The sequence below is a fragment of the Bactrocera dorsalis genome, chromosome 3 (assembly GCF_023373825.1).
Source record: "Bactrocera dorsalis isolate Fly_Bdor chromosome 3, ASM2337382v1, whole genome shotgun sequence".
NCBI classification, from domain to species: domain Eukaryota; kingdom Metazoa; phylum Arthropoda; class Insecta; order Diptera; family Tephritidae; genus Bactrocera; species Bactrocera dorsalis.
Window position 1 is genome coordinate 10,600,229 of NC_064305.1, and position 16,911 is coordinate 10,617,139.

Consider the following 16,911-nt stretch of genomic DNA (forward strand, 5'->3'; position numbering starts at 1 on the left):
TTTCACAGCTATAGAAAATGAGTAAGAAAGCAATTTTAAGCATTTTTAAAGCTAAAAATGTATAAAAAAATTTTAAATTGAATAATCGACATTTTTGGAAAATTGCAGCTGGATAGCAATTTTAGACTTGCTTAATGAAAATAAAGTGAAAAAAAAATTAAAATTAAAAACTTGAAATATAAATATATAATTTCCGAAATTGAAACTATATGTATTGCCCTATAATATATATGACAAAAATTTAAAAAAAAAATCTTTAAAATATTTTTTAATTACTTAATTTAATAATTAAGAAAATTCCATCAAATTTAGACATTGTTTGCTTAGAAATATATCAAAAATATGCAATTGAAAGCAAAATCCAATTTAAACACCCACAAATTTTCAGCGCATTTAGCTGACTGTGGCATGCCACAAAAAATTACTCGTTAATACACGAGCACAGCGTTGAAACTATGTACTTGACTGTTAAAGATTATTCATTGAAAATTCGCCGAGCGTTGCCACAGACAGCGAAGGTGAATTGAGGCAGCTCTGTGACGCTGGCGTTGCAGCAACTGCACAGCCGCGGCTCGGCAACGTTTTGGCTACGCTGCAAATGCAACGCTGTCTGGTGGCTGGTGCACCGATTGGCCGTGAATCAGTTATGACGTGCAAATTTGTGAAAAAATAATACAAGCGAGTGGCAAAAATAAAAAGAAAACAAATTGCACGAAAATAATACAGCGAAAATCAAAAAAGCGAAAATGCATGCTTGGCTGGTGTGTAATAAGACTTTAAAGTGCTTGTATGAGTAATAATTGTTTATTTGCTCAGGCTGCTCAGGCACACGCGAAATATTTGTACTTAGTATAAATATATGTACATATGTTGTGTGACAGTGCATAATATTTTGCTAACAAATTCAGGCAACTTTGTTCGACAACTTATTTGAAGCTTCAATATATGAAGTTTCTGAAGCGCTTTTGAGACGGTGGCGCAAATTAACAGTAGCACGATGGTTGATATTGAAAAGGAAGAAAATAGTTTATTTTTATTTCGAAAAAAAAATTTACATTTAAAAAAAAATCGGGATCCCGAAATTTATATGTATTTGTATTTCGGGATTGGTACATACATTGCTTTAAATTAAAAAAAAAGCAAATAGGAACTTTTACTTTCATTTCGAAAAAAAAGTCGGGATCCCGATATTTATATGTATTTGTATTTCGGGATTGGATTTCGGGATTAGAGAATTTCAGAATATAGGTAAAAAGTGAATCAATATAAAACTAGGCTTTTACATTAATGCATTTTTTGTGATTTTTTTATACTTGTTATCAAATTCAAGCCACAGTTTTCGACAATTTCCACCAGATGCAATATATGATATTTTTGAAGCAGTTTCCAGGTGTTTGAACAATTTGACAGTAGTACGATGATCTTCACTTAAATTAATGCAAAACAAAAGTATGTCATATCTAAAAAAATTTCGGGACTGCATTTCGGGATTGGAAAATTTCAGAAAACTATTGGAAAAAGAATAGAAAAAAATTTCAGGACGGGATTTCGGGATTAGAAAATTTCAGAAAGTTATTGGAAAAATAATCGAAAAAAATATCGGGACTGAATTTCGGGATTAGAAAATTTCGGAAAAATATATTATTTGAATCAAAAATTTTCGGGATTAGAAATTTTCAGACAGATATATTAAGAGTGAATAGAAAACAGTCTCGGGACTGGATTTCAGGATTAAAAAATTTCAGAAAGTTATTTTAAATTTGAATCGAAAAAACTGCGCTCCTTGATTTCATGCAGTTCCCAAAATATTATTTCTACTTACTATATAATGTGTTTTTACTAGACCAAATTGTTTGTAAAAACATTGTTAGACATGATCCCGAATCTCAAAACTGCCGACGCTTTTTGTACTTTTTTTTTTCATAAAAAAAATGTTAGCCGTGATTCCGAATCAAAATTTTCGGGATCCCGAAATTTTATTTTATTTTTTTTTGTACAAAAAAGTTGTCGGACATGATCCCGAATCACATAACTCGGGATCCCGAAATTTCAGACAAGATCCCGAACTACAAATATCGGTGTCACGAAAATTATTAGACATGACTCGAATTGAGATCCCGAAATTTTATTACTTTTTTATTAAAAAAAAATTGTCAGTCGTGATCCCGACTCACAAAATTCAAAATCCCGAAATATTATTATTTTTTTAATTGTGGGAAAAAATTTCCATACTGAAGCTTTTACTTTTACAACCCGGTTTTATTTGCGACATTTTGCATATTACTCGATTTTTTTTTTGAAAATTTAATAATCCCAACTAACTTCATTCCTAAACGTATACCTGTACACTGTAATTTCCACACTTTGCTGTTCGCCGAATATGTTGCCTGTGCGCTTGACTGAGATTCAGCTTCAGCTGCCGTGCCTGCCAGCAGATGTGGAACACATGTGGAGGGCAAAAAAAGGAGAAAGAATACACATGAGCATTTGCATTATCTAAAAAATAGAAATATCAAAAAAAAATCTCCGCGCAAACGTTGGAAATGAAAATTTAACTTTCACTTAAAACATTTGCTTTTCCAACGAAAGTCGCACACACACACCTGCACAAGGGCATACGCCGCAATTACTGATAGTTACCAGCCGATTAGAGGCGAATCTGTTGCCAGCAAGCATGGAAATCATGGCAAGCTGTCCGTGGGTGTTTGCTACCAGCACTTGGCAGGCCGGCAAACCAGCCAAACAGCCATTCAAAGAGCCGTTTAGACGGCAAGCATTTTTGCGCAAGGAATCCATTAGAGCGAGCCCGAAATGACTTTGGCTAAAAGTTTAATTGAATAACTTTTGTTGTAGTTTAATGTTGATGATGATGTTGTTGCCAGCAGCCAGTGCAGTGCATGTTGTTGCATGTGCCATGAATTGAGTTGTGGCTTGTATAGCAACAGCAATAACCACTGTAACGTTATGCTACTTTTAAATATTGTAGCAGCATGCCAGCTGCCAGCTGCTGCACGCCTCCAGCTCTGGTTGGTGCAACGGCAAGCGTGTAAGCTCGCTGGCAAACAGCAGCGTGGCAAGAATATGCAATTAATTTTTCACTTGACTCGGCAATTAGGCATTCAGCGCTTCACGTCAGTCAGTCAGTCAGTCAGTGTCGCTAGAGTAATGAGAACTCGCCGCGACACGGTTCATTGGCTTGCCTGGGTGCTGACCTAGTCCTAGCCCACACTCTCTCCCTCTTACGTGCCTGTGTGTGTGTGTGTGTGGAGGGGCGTTTACTGCCGGAGTCTGCTTCGTAAGTGAAATTATTTTGCTGCCATTTCCGTTCGATAGACTTTGCATATATAGTATAATATTACAGTTGCCTGACAGTTGGCGTGTTGACGGAAGCGTGCCGTTGGCTACTTGTTTCAGCAGCATGTTGCAGCAACATTAGCGGTTTTAATGATACTTTTGAAAAGTTTGTTTCGTTGAGGGGGTGAGGCATAAATTGTGTGAAAATTGAAAGCAACTTAATGGAAATGAAGGCGTTATTTACTATTTTGTTTAATATTAACTCGCTGAAAATAAGAAAATATAAAAGAAAATAAAATAGAAGCATTTCTTATAGCATAAAAGTGTATAAAAAGAACCTTATATTTGTGCAATTCACAAGTCTCATAAAGTTGTAAGTTATAACGATTCGAAAACATAGCATTGAAAATTGTAAATGTGTAAACTCATTTTTGTATGAAATCCAACAACAATTTTTTTAAACAAGTGTAAAAATTTATAATTTTACGATTTTACGATGCTTTACGACCAGTTGTGAGTACCCCAATTGATTTTGATCGTTCAGTTTGTATGGCAGCTATATGCTATAGTGGTCCGATCTGACTGATTTTCTCGGCGCTGCTTTGTGCAACAAGTTATGCCAAATTTCGTGAAGATATCTTATCAAATAAAAAAGTTTTTCATACAAGGACTTGATTTTGATCGGCCAGTTTGTATGGCAGCTATATGCTATACTGACCCGATCGTAACCAATTGTGCGGAGATTGTAGATCGGCCAGTTTGTATGGCAGCTATATGCTATACTGACCCGATCGTAACCAATTGTGCGGAGATTGTAGATCTGCCTTGAAAAATAGTCTCTATCAAATTTTAAGAAGATATCTTTTCAAATAAAAAAGTTTTTCATACATGGACTTGATTTTGATGGGTCAGTTTGTATGGCAGCTATATGCTATAGTGACCCGATCGTAACCAATTGTTCGGAGATTAAAGCATTGTTATGGACAATGACTTATGCCAAATTTCGCAAAGATAACTTGTCAAATAAAAAAGTTTCCCATACTAGCACTTAATTTGTATCGGTTAGTTTATAGGTTAGCTATGTGATATATTAGTCCGATCTGAACAATTTGTTCACAGATTGTGGCGTTACCTTACAAAAACAATCAATGCCAAATTTTGTGCTAATATCATGTCAAATAAAAAAGTTTTCCATACAAGGACTTGATTCTGATTGGTTAGTGTAATGTCTTCAGGAAGCTTGCTTGAGTTAGCTTAAATAGTTTGTTAGGTACATAACTGGTAAAGGCGAAGTCATGCCCACTTTTCCAAATTCAATGTATTGTAAGCGATTTAAGCAAATATATCATGCAGTTAAGTGCAACTGTCGTCCGCAAGATTTACAATCAGCAGCGCCTAATCGCTTTCATGCTTGTTTTTGCAGCATTTAGGCTCAGCTCCATTAAGCTGCTGTTGGCTAAATTGCAAAAACTAATCAAAATTTTCATTTATCCCCAAACGCACAACACAGCAATAACAACAATAACACACAACAACAATAACAACAACACACAACTCGGTCACTTCCGGTTTAGTTGGCAACTTTGCATACGACCAGGCAGTAAATCTCTTAAGAAACTAAGTACCAAACGACAGCTGCCAATAATCACGCCATCACAAGTAAAGTCATTTATACACACACACAGAGACGCACAGAGGTGAATACACACACATACATACAAAGTAGTTTCATGAAATATGGAAGTGTAAGTGGACAAAGTGTGTCGCCAACAGGAAAGTATCAAAGGCATTGCCAAAACGACAAGCAGCAAAGAGCTGTGAAAGTGGTGGTAAATGCAGAAGAAGAAGAAGACAACGCAGCTGCTGGTGGTTGGAAAAGTTGGTGGTTGACTGTGGGTAAGACTAAAATGCCTGAAATGCAGCGACGACAACCCACGGCCTGTCCAAATTGCCTTACGCTTCAAGTCCGCCAAGTCCTTTCAGTTCTACGTGCATGCGGACGAGCTTTTAGCAAATACTAAAAGCCGAGTCACACACACACACACACGTACATATATGTATGTAAATATATACACCGTTATACGATTTGCTGCTTTGACGTTCACCTAGCGGATGTAGTTGACGATTGCAGTATTAAATCTCGTAAATGCATCGCATGTGGCGCACGAATGCGTCACGAGTGATGCCATTATAACGGTATCTATGAAATATTCAACGTATTGTTGGCACAAATGTCATTGCAGTGCGAAGGATAACCAACAGCAACAGTAATAACAAGAGCAATAACGACAACAACAACAACAAGAGCAAGAGCAACAACAAAACTAACGGTGTGTGTGCAGGAAAGCGAACGAGTGAGTAGAGCAATGAGTTTTTCGTGTTTGTGGATTTGGACGAGTCGGGCAGATAGTGTTCGCAGTGCCTTGTTGGTAGTAAGAAAGCGGATTGCTGGAGAAGGAGACTGTGATTAGCATGCATAAATCATTTACTGTACATATAAGCGTATGTACATACATAAAATATATGTATTTTCATTTATATATAAAATAAATGCATATAAAATATATATTTTGGCTTAACTCTGAGAGTTATGTGGCAGTCAGCTGAAAGGACGCAATATTAAAATATTAGCAAAGCTTCAGAATGGCGGAAATTTATTTCATTTTTCACATAAAGCAGTTACTCAAGCGCCATTTTGATTTCCTCTTCTGAATTGCTTATATAAATTGTAGTTTCTTTAATTAAATTTAAAGATATGCATGCTAAATGTGTTTATACACTCGTGGCCACGCAAACCTTACCACTCAAAATTTTCAAGTATTGCGCATATTTGACTATATTTTATAGCGGTACTTTTTGCGGTATAGAAATTTTTTATAAACATAAAAAAATCAATATTAAAGAGAATTCCGAACGATCGAAAAAGTACGAAAAAAAATTTAAGTAATTATAGTGGTAAGGTTTGTGTGACCACGAATGTATAATTTTTTCTAACGGTTGTTTGTATCAACTAAAACTAAGCGAGATAGCTATATGATTATATATGTTATATACATATAAATGGTGAGAAAGAAAATGGCTGTCTGTCCGTCCGTCCGTCCGTGCAAGCTGTAAATAAAAACTAAAATGAAGATATCGTGCTGAAACTTGGTACACATGTTTCTTGGCAAAAAATGAGGTGGAGTTCGAAGATGGGCGTATTCGTAGCACAGTGAGGGTGGGCGTGGTCGCGCCCTCTTATAAGTTTAATCAACATATCTACTAAACCACTTAAGCCAAGATCGATATAAAACGATTTAATCGACCAGTGCTTGACCCAAGAGACATCTAAAGGAAACGGCGGAAGCAAAGTTGTAGACCTAGTACAACAACCAGCTCAAATATTCTAAGAACTTCTACCGATAGTGTGAAAATGGATGAAATCGCATGTAAACTACGCTCACTCCCCATATAACGGTACGGTTAAAAACTACTAAAACCGTGATACATCAATAACTAAATACACCAGAGACGTTAAAATTTACCTCCGAGATGATATGAGCAAACTTAAAAAGAGACGGGGTAACAACTAGACTATGGGACCTCGAGATCCGTTCGACCGATTTCGACAAAAGTTTGTACTTGGCATTTCTCTTACATTCTTACGTCACACTAGGAAAATGAACGAAATCGGAGAGCAATCACGCCTAACTCCCATATAACACAATTTTATATCCTAACGGATTCTTACAAGTTCCAGTACACAAAACAAGAAATAATCAATAAAACGGTATAAAACTTTGCACTAATAATTATTTTAAAATATGCCACCATGTGACCAAAAATTGTTCAAATCGCACCAAAACCGTTCAAGCCCTTTAGTACCGAATATCTGGACCTGAGTATCTAGAGTTGAATTTTTACCGCAAATAACGGTAAATGTATGGAATATACAATTGATATTCAGCGAGAGGTCTTTCTCGACAATAGTACTTCTGTGTACCAAAAATGAGCTGAATCGGGTTAAAGCTCCCTGAACCCTCATATACCTAATGTAAAGCTTTTTGAACTTCCGGCTGACTTTATACCGCATATATCGGTCAATATTTGAGATACCTCAATGAATATTACAGAGCGTGGTTTACTCATAACAGTGTAGCTTTGTGTTTAAAATAGTTGAAATTGGGCGAAAACTTGACTTAGCTTCCAAGTAACTAATATAAAGATTTTCGAACATCCGACGGACTTTACTCCGTATAACAGGTGATTGTATGTGGGGTACCTTAATGAAACCCACGGAGCATATTTTTAGTATCTGGCATGTTAGTAGTATGTAGTTGTGCCAAAAATAGATAAAATTGTGTCCATACTACTCCCCACTCCCATAATAAAGCATAAAGCATACGTAATACAAATAAGTGAGTCTATGATCTATAATACCAAATTCGATTGTAATCCATTCAAATATATTTTTTTATTATAGTTGTCCCTCCTTTTCAAGATTATTTAATATTTAATACTCTTTATGTAAAGTAAAAAATGGGATATCAAGGACAAATCTGCAGCTCAGTCACAGATTTTCTTCACACACATTCACGTATGTTGTTGTTATTGTAGCTGCATACTACTTTTTAACACACATTTGCTTTTTTATAAGCTGTCAATAGTGCTCCAGCTCGTTACAGCAATCAAACGCGTACACTTTCCCATACAACCACACTTGCCACAGCATGCACATATACACAAACACACACACAGAGATAAATATTATGTTCCTTGCATTGATAACATACTCATACGCTAACTGTGCTGCGTAGACCCACCGACCTTCATTCTACTCATGAAATTACACATTTTTCTTGGAAATATGTGACCCATTAACAACAACAAAGCATACAACATGCGTTGTGAGTTGTGCAATGATATATTGTTGTATTCAAAAGCTCTTGTTAGCGGTGAAATATAAGAAAGAAGTATGAAAACTAAATATTTCAAGAAATGTAAAAAATTGCTGAAAATTTGATTTCAATGGTATAATAAATAACTTTGATTGTGTCGAGAATCTGTTGTATATTTGGTTGAGTGGCAGCAGAGACAGTCAAATGCGTGGAGGAAATGTGAGAGATATAAAAATTTGTGAAAAAATGGATGGCAACAGAGCTTGGCTTAAAATATTAATATTTTTTTGACAATAAATATCTATGAAATAACATTTTATTAGGAAAATAAATTTTTGGAAATTAACAAAAAAAATTATAAAATTAAAAAAAATTATAAAAAAAAATTATAAAAAAAAAAATTATAAAATTAAAATATTATAAAGTTTTTTTTTTTAATATTTTACCAACAAATAAATAAATTTCACATAAAAAACATTTTTATTATTATTTTTAATTTTTTTAATTTTTAAAATTTTTTGATTAAAATAGAAGATGAAATATCTTTTTATTTCGAAATGAATTTTTTTAGAAAATTAATTAAAAAAATTTAGAAAATTAATTAAAAAAATTTAGAAAATTAAAAAAAAAAAAATTCTAAAAAATATTACCATTATATTTTCGGAACACAAATTTATTAAAATATTTTACCTAAAAATAAACTAATTTTATATAAAAATTATTATTGTTTTTTTTTTATGAGAAATGTGTTCAATCTTTTTATTAACAGTATTTTTCAATTTTTTTTTTTGGATTCAAAATTCATATTTTTCGATTAATCATTTTGTTTACAATTTTTATTAGATTAATTTAATGTTTATTTTTTTTTATTAAAAATGTATTTTAAATTTTTTTTTACCGTTGAAAATTAATTTAAAAAATTAAGAAAAATTCAAGAATTTAATTTTTGTATTTTAATGAATAGGCTTTAATAATTTTTGCATTAAAAATTGCAATTTTAATTTTAATTTTTAAATTTTTTTACCGTTAATTTTTTTTTAATTTAATTACAATTTTTGTAATTTAATGAATAGGTTTGAATATTTTTGCATTAAAAATGTATTTTGAGTTTTAATTTATATAAAAAAATTATTTTTTTGCCGTTTAAAGTTTATTTAAAAAATTAAGAAAAATTTAAAAATTAAATTTTTGTATTTTAATGGATAGGCTTAAATATTTTTTGTATTAAAAATGCATCGTTAAATTCTTTGTACTTTGGATTTTAATTTATTAAAAAAAATAATTTTTTTACCGTTTAAAGTTTATTTAAAAAATTAAGAAAAAATTTAAAAATTAAATTTTTGTATTCTAATGAATATATTTGAAAATTTTTTCATTATAAATGTACAAATGTGCTTAATTTTTTTTTAATTTTGTATCGTTAAAATTTGAATTCAAAAAATTATTTTTTTCCGCCAAAAATCCATAATTAGATTTCTGTATTTTAATATTCAGTGGGCAATTTAGGCATTATAAATAAATAAATAGGTTGCCACACCAAAAAATGTTAATAATGCATAAGAATCTAAAAAATGTCAAAAATAAAATCTATAAATTTCAACTAAAGTCTACAAAAAAATTTCAAAATCCTTAAAAAGCACGTAAAATGTTTATAACAGTATTTATGTATACCCTACACATAAAAAAAGTTCTTAAATCACACAACCCACAGAACAGTAAAATATGCTCTCCACAAAATAAATAGTTCATAACGGAAAAAGAAACACCGAAAATACCGTTACATAATTCAATGCATTCGGCAGAACGCTGTATGAATTTTTAAACAATACCGCCACTGCCATAGTTCAAGCATAGCCTTTATTTACGACCACAAGCATTTCGGCTCAATGTGAAAAATGCACAAGCAGCAGCACAGCCAAGCGGAGAAGAAGTGAGCGGTGAGCGCATACAAGCAACTTTTGATCCGCTTTTAAATTTCATGACTGTGAAAATCATAAAATTTAAACAGTTTCCGCCTTTGCTTGGTCAGCCACAGCCAGCAAACAACAGCCCAGCAAATAAACAAGCGCTAGCCGCAGGCCTGGCGGCGGAAACGGAAGGGAGACATGCCAAACGGATGTGTTTGGTGAGAAGATTAAAATTTGAGCACTGAAGGAGACAAAAGCCGTTCACGCCGAATCGCTTGCTACACGCACAGAAAAGACAGAAGTTAATATGCGGGGATTAAGCTGCAGCATTATACTTACAACAAAAACAACAACTAACTGACAAACAACTAACGGCTGTTATCGCAAAAATGGGTGGGTGGGCGGTCGGTTAAGTTATAACAGCTTATGCGGCTTGTAGTTGTGGTTAAATTTGATTGTCTTTTGCATAAGTTTTATCACCGCCATAAATAGTTATGCGCGCGTACGCATTCTTCAAGGAAAATCAGTCGCCTCAGCAGCCATGAGCAAGTTGTGAAAATTTAAGCTTTTTGTCCTAGCAAAAGCTGTGCTTTCGATTTATGTTTATCCGTTATCGCTTTTGTTGCGTAAAAGCATACATTTTGGCGCAATGTAGGAAGAAATTGGGCGTGAAGCAAGTTGTTATTTTATATGGTATTATACCAGTTTAGGTTACTCATACGCGGTGGTGTATTGTGGCTTAGGGAAGTGCGAATGTTACAAATATATTAAAATTATTATAGAAAATAAAGGAAAATAATAAAATTTATCGAAAAAAATTTTAATTTAAAAAGAATTTAATTTTTAAAAAAACTTTTATACATTTTTCAAAAGCAACAAATCTGTAAATTATTATGCAAAAATTACAAAATTAAATATAAATATAAATTAAAAATGTAAGCAAAAGGTATTCAGAAAATTAAAAAAAAGTACTTTAAAATGTTTTCAAAAATTAAAATTTTTTTTTTTAATATTTTTTTTTTAGTTTTTTTTAAATACATGTATATTTTTTTAATTTTTTTTAATTTTTTTTTTTTTAATTTTTGCAAACAATTTAAATATTTTTTGGACGATTTAGTATTTTGAAAGCAGTAAATGTTTAAATTGTTATATAAGAAATTATATGGAAAATTTAAAAAACTTAAAAAACACATTTAAAAGTTAAAAAAAAATTATTTAAAAACGTTAACAAAAGCCTTTTAAACACTGAAAAAAATTAAAAATAAAAAGTATTTCAAAAAAATAAATAAAAAAAAATATATATACATATGTACATAATTTTTAGAAACTAAAAAAAAAAAATATTTTAGAATTTTTTTTAATATTTTTTATTTTTTTTTAACTTTCAAAATATTTTTTGCGCTATTTAGTTCTTGGAAATTAAAAAAAAAAGAATTTTTTTCACAACACTGTTAAAATTTGTTTCCAAAATTATTATTATAGAACAAGAAAAGATATGGAAAATCGAAAAACAAAAATTTAGAAAATGACAAAAATTCTTTGAAAATTATTCACTTTCTTCAAACTTTGTAAATTTTTTGAACAGTTTATAATTATAAAATAAAAAAAAATAACTTTAAAAAAATTAAACAAAAATTATACAAAAAATTTAAAGAACCATTTTGAAATTAAAAAAAATATTAATGTTTAAGTAGTTTTTTTTTTAATTTTTCAGCCTTTCTAAATATTTTTTGAAGGAAATTTTGTAATAAAATTGTTAAAATTATTTTACAAAATTATTTTTTTTTTTTATTATTATTATAGAATAAGAAAATAAATAGAAAATTAAAAAAAATATAAAAAAATTGCTTTTTTTCAAACATTTTTTTTTAATTAAAATTTTTAAAGTATTTATATCAAAAAAAATATCAAAATTATATAAAAAAAATGGTCTGCAGGTCAAAATTTCTTAAACTTCGAACTTAGTTTTTAAATTAAATAAACTTTTAAATTTGAAAAAACATATTTTTTCCAGTACAACGAAATCGATTCCTGATTTGGCGTAATTTACAATAAAGCCATTTTCGATACATACAATATAAGAGATACTCATACGCAGTGGTGCTCATATACCCATATACAATACACGCGTACATGTATAAACATTGTGATTAAAGGCGTGTATTAAACACATTTTGCAAAATTCGGTATAAAAATAGCAATAAAATTTTTGATTTCGTAAGTTATTTTATTAGGTTCGCTGCACTAAGGTTACTCATACGCAGTGGAGTTCAGAAGAAAACGTCATTTTACATGAAAAATTCTAAATTAACACAATAAATAGCGTTTTTATTACTAACAAAATTTTCACATGCCCGTATTTTCAACAAACATGCGAATTTTTTCGGTTTTTGTAATAAAAAATGAAATTTTCCCTAAAAAATCTAATTTGCCTGCAGCCCTTTTTATCATAACTGCTGTGATTTAATTAGCATTTTCACTGCATTTAATTAGTTAAATTAGCTGAGTTTTATAATTAGTTTTGCGGTTTGTGAACAACTGCCGAAGTGTTGTAGGAAAAACAACAACAAACAAATAAATTCAACAAAACTGCCTAAGAGCTGCTGGACAAGCGCAGCTTTATAGTCTCTTTTGTGGCTTTTGTGGCGCTTTTGTAATTTTGTTAGAAAGAAAAAATCGTAAAGAATTAATGAGCACATACATTGTGGTCAATTATGTGGCTATGGAAGATGGTAGAAAGGGAGGAGTGGAAAAATTAATGCAACGAACTGGAAAAGGCCACAAATGAGGGTGGTTGGAGTAATACAAAAAATGTGTTGTGGTAACAATTAATAATTTGTTGTTTACATAGATAAATGAGTTTAAAAAGTATGGTGGTGTTGCCAGATCGGTTTTTGATATAAGTAATTAGAAAATAAATATTAAAAGGAATTATTAAAAAATTATAAGAAAAAATAAAAAGCTGTAATGTTAAAGATACTTTAAAAAAACTGTACTTAAGGCCAAATTTTTAAAATAAAAATTAAAAAAAAAAACAACAAATAAAATATTGAAAAAAATAAAAATATAACAATTTTTTTAATTATAAAAAATAAAAAAAATATATAAAAAATAAAAAAAAATAAAAAAAAAATTAAAAAAAATAAAAAAAAATATAAAAAATAAAAAAACTAAACAAAAATATATATTTAAAAAAAATTTAAAAATTATAAAAAATAAACAAAAAATAATTATAAAGAATAGAAAAATTAAAAAAAAAATATTTAAAAAAATTTAACAAATATCAAAATAATTTAATAAATATCTCTAAAAACAAATAAAAAAAATTTATTTAAGTCTAAAATCTACGAAAAAATGGTTCTAAACATCAAAAAATCAAGTTTTAATTCTAATTTAGCTGAATTTAATTACCTTCGCTATACAGAACAGGGTGCTTCAGAAATTTATTTTTATTTTGCACAGCCAAATTAAACTTTTGAAAAATGAAAAAAAACTTTATTGAACAAAAAAATTGTAATTAATTTTTCATCCAAATTTTCAGTCATTCAAATAGCCAATGCCAAAATTTTCCCAAAAAAAAAAATTTTTTTGCTCTGTGTAAACAACTTCTAATTAAAAACCGAACTCAAGCATCCCAACAATATAATTCGCAACCACAAAGCGCGCTTCAAAGTTGCAAATAAAATTGAGGCGCATAAAATATAAAAAAAAATCCATAAAAAACAGGCCGAAAATAAATAAAAACCATACACACATATACATACGCACATGAGAAAAAATCAGCAATTTCGCTGCTGCCACATTAACTTTTGCGCTCGCAGTCGCTGGGGAGCGAGTTGGAATATATTGCAAAATAAATAAGTGCTTTCATTTGAAATTAGCACAAAAGCCATCAAACTGCCAGAGCGGGCGGGCCAAGAGGGGAGTGAGAGAGGCAAAAACAAGTATATTTATATTCATTTGAGTGAGCAACAAGGCGAAAAAACTGCCAACATGCGATATAAAATATAAAAATATTTATGTCTGTATGTGTATAAATAAAGGAGGAAACAATAAATAACAAAACAAAAAAAAAAAACAGATAAAAAATATAAATAAAATTTTATGAACTGCCATATTAATATGCATGTATGTGTGCGCTTGCAGCACACTAACTAATTTCCTCAGAGAGTAATATTAAGTGAGCAAAAAAGAAAAGGAAGAAAAAATTATTGTAGCAGGCTTTTCGGCGTTCGCTGATGCGCCAAAGAGTGACTGCTAATACATGTATGTATGTGTGTGTGTGTGTGCACTTTAAGTATATGAAAAAATTCCAAATGGAATGTTTGAATGCAACGCGAAAGCGTAATAAATATAAATGAGTGTAGCTATAAAAGATTGTCTGCACGGCAGCAAAGAGATAGGGAGATAGTGAGCGAAGAGTAACAGCAGCAGAAATTGACTGCGATAGCTGACAGCTGAGCGGCTCTAACGATTGATGGAGTGAATGGGAAGCAGACATTTCTCATTGATTTTTTTTGTTTTTCTTTTAAAGGTGGCAAAGTGCGGATGAGCAACTATAACACAGTTTCAAAATTGGAGAAAACAATATAAATGAAATTTAATAAAAAAAAATATATGAAATAAAAAAAAAATATTTTTGAAAAAGAAAAATATTGAAAACAAAATATTAAAACAAAATATAATTTTGAAAAAAAAAATATTACAAAAAAATATTAAAAAAAATATTACAAAATCAAATATTTTAGAAAATTTAACTATTTTTGAAAAGAAATATTAAAAAAAATTCAGAAAATTAAACTATTTTTGAAAAATAATAAAAAGAATGAAAAAAATATTAAAAAAATAGTTTTTAAAAATAAACTATTTTTGATAAAAAAATTATTCTTTAAAAAAATAAATATTTAAACAAATAAATTTTGAGAAAAAAAGATTACAAATAAAATTGCAATTGCAAATTAAAAAAATATATTTTTGACAAAATTAACTGTTTTTTGATAAAAAAAAATAAATTTTTGAAAAAATAAATATTCAAACAAATAAATTTTGAGAAAAGCATGGAAAATAAAATTGAAATTGCGAATTAAAAAAAATATTTTTGAAAAATAAACCATTTTTGAAAAAAAAAAATATTTTGAAAATGTAAAAAAAATTATGAAATGAAAAGGAAATAAAAATTTATGAAATAAAAAAATAAAAAATGTATAAAATAAAACAAAAGCTATTTATGAAAAATCAAAATATTTTTATAAAATACAAAAACAATTCATGAAATAATAACAAAATTACAACATGCTACAAACAAAAAAAAATACTTATGAACACTTTATTTTGGAAAAAGAAAATTTATTTAAAATGAATTAAAAATATTAAAAAAAAAAAAAATTGGAAATAAAAAAATTATTTCGAAACAAGAAAACAACAATAATATTTTAAAACCCAACTCAAAATAAATCACAAAAATCAACAACAACAAAATTGAAGCTCAAGTTTCATACCCAAAACCAATGCGCTCACCTAACAACTCCATTTCTAATAAAGAAAAAAACAACAACACATAATAAAAAATGCTCATCGGCCTTAATTAACATACAAACTCAGCTAATTAAATTCATAATCGAACACTAACACATAAAAAGTCTTCGAAATTTCGTTCATTAAGTGTGTGTGCGTGCGTGTGAGTGTGTCAGAGCAAGGCGTGTGCATGTTTTTTTTTAAAAAGGAGGAACACTAATTTGTTTTTGTTTGTTTGTTTTGGAACTAATTCGAAACTACTACTCACTGTAGGGTTGTGGGCGTGTTCCATAGAGCGGCTCTTGTAGCAGCGGTGATCGACCGTTTCCAATCTCCTTAACTGCAATTAAAGAGAGAAGACAGTAGAGTAGAGTAGAGTAGTAGTGGTTGGCATTTACTTGTTGTTGTGGTTGTGGTAGTAGTTTTAGTTGTTGTTGTTTTTGTTGTTGTGCTAGTGGCAGTGGCAGTGAGTACAAATCACGATTTGCTTATTAATTGTTAAATTTTTTGTTGTTGTTTTAGTTGTAATTTTGAAATTTGTTCGAAATTATGCGGTTGAATGCACAGGAAAATAAAAAAAAACAATTTCGCTTTCAAAAAATGCTGCTGTTTCCATAATTAACTATGTGTGCTTTAATTAACTTGTTTGCTTTAAGTTGTTAAACGTTTAGCTAAGCAACTCTGTAGACACACACACACGCGGCATTTTGTAGACTTTGGAATTTTCCACTAAATACATATATGGAGATATCCTTATGTGTTGTGAATGAAATAGGCTTTTTTCAAAAAAAAAAAAAATTAAAAAAAAAAATAAAAAAAAATTAAATAAAAAAAATTTATATAAAAATTAATTGAAAAAAATATATCTGAAACAAATTTAAAAAATTACTAAAAATATTAGTAACATTTGATAATTCAAAAAATTAAAAAAAAATTAAAAAAAATTAAAAAAAAATTAAAAAAAAAATTAAAAAAAAAAATTTAAAAAAAATTAAAAAAATTAAAAAATTAAAAAAAAAATTAAAAGAAAATTAAAACATTTGAAAATTTTATATAGCAGAGATACATACATATGTATGTATGTACATAGGTTAAAGCTACTTAAACTTTCCTCCACATACATAAATGATAGTTGAAAAAAATTAAAATTTTCCAATCTCTTTTTCATCCCAAGTGATAGTTGAAAAAAATTCAAAAAAAAAAATTCAAAATTAAAAAAAAAATTTAAATTAAAAAAAAAACTTTGAATAAAATTTTAAAAAATTTAAACAAAAAATTAAAGGAAAAAAAATAAAAAAAAAATATTGGAAACATTTTTA

General features: G+C 29.4%; 1 protein-coding gene across 14 annotated transcripts in view; it reads right to left on the minus strand.

Annotated features, from left to right (window-relative positions):
• LOC105233822 (heterogeneous nuclear ribonucleoprotein L) overlaps window positions 1-16,911 on the minus strand; it is a 289,357-nt gene that overhangs the window by 82,472 nt on the left and 189,974 nt on the right. For 10 of the 14 annotated variants that reach the window (XM_049453016.1, XM_049453012.1, XM_049453014.1 and 7 more), the window contains one exon: window positions 15,861-15,932. The exons of the other annotated variants lie outside the window; for them this stretch is intronic. In XM_049453016.1, the coding sequence (XP_049308973.1) occupies window positions 15,861-15,932 (72 nt within the window). The remainder of the gene's footprint in view (window positions 1-15,860; window positions 15,933-16,911) is intronic. 14 annotated transcript variants of the gene reach the window in all.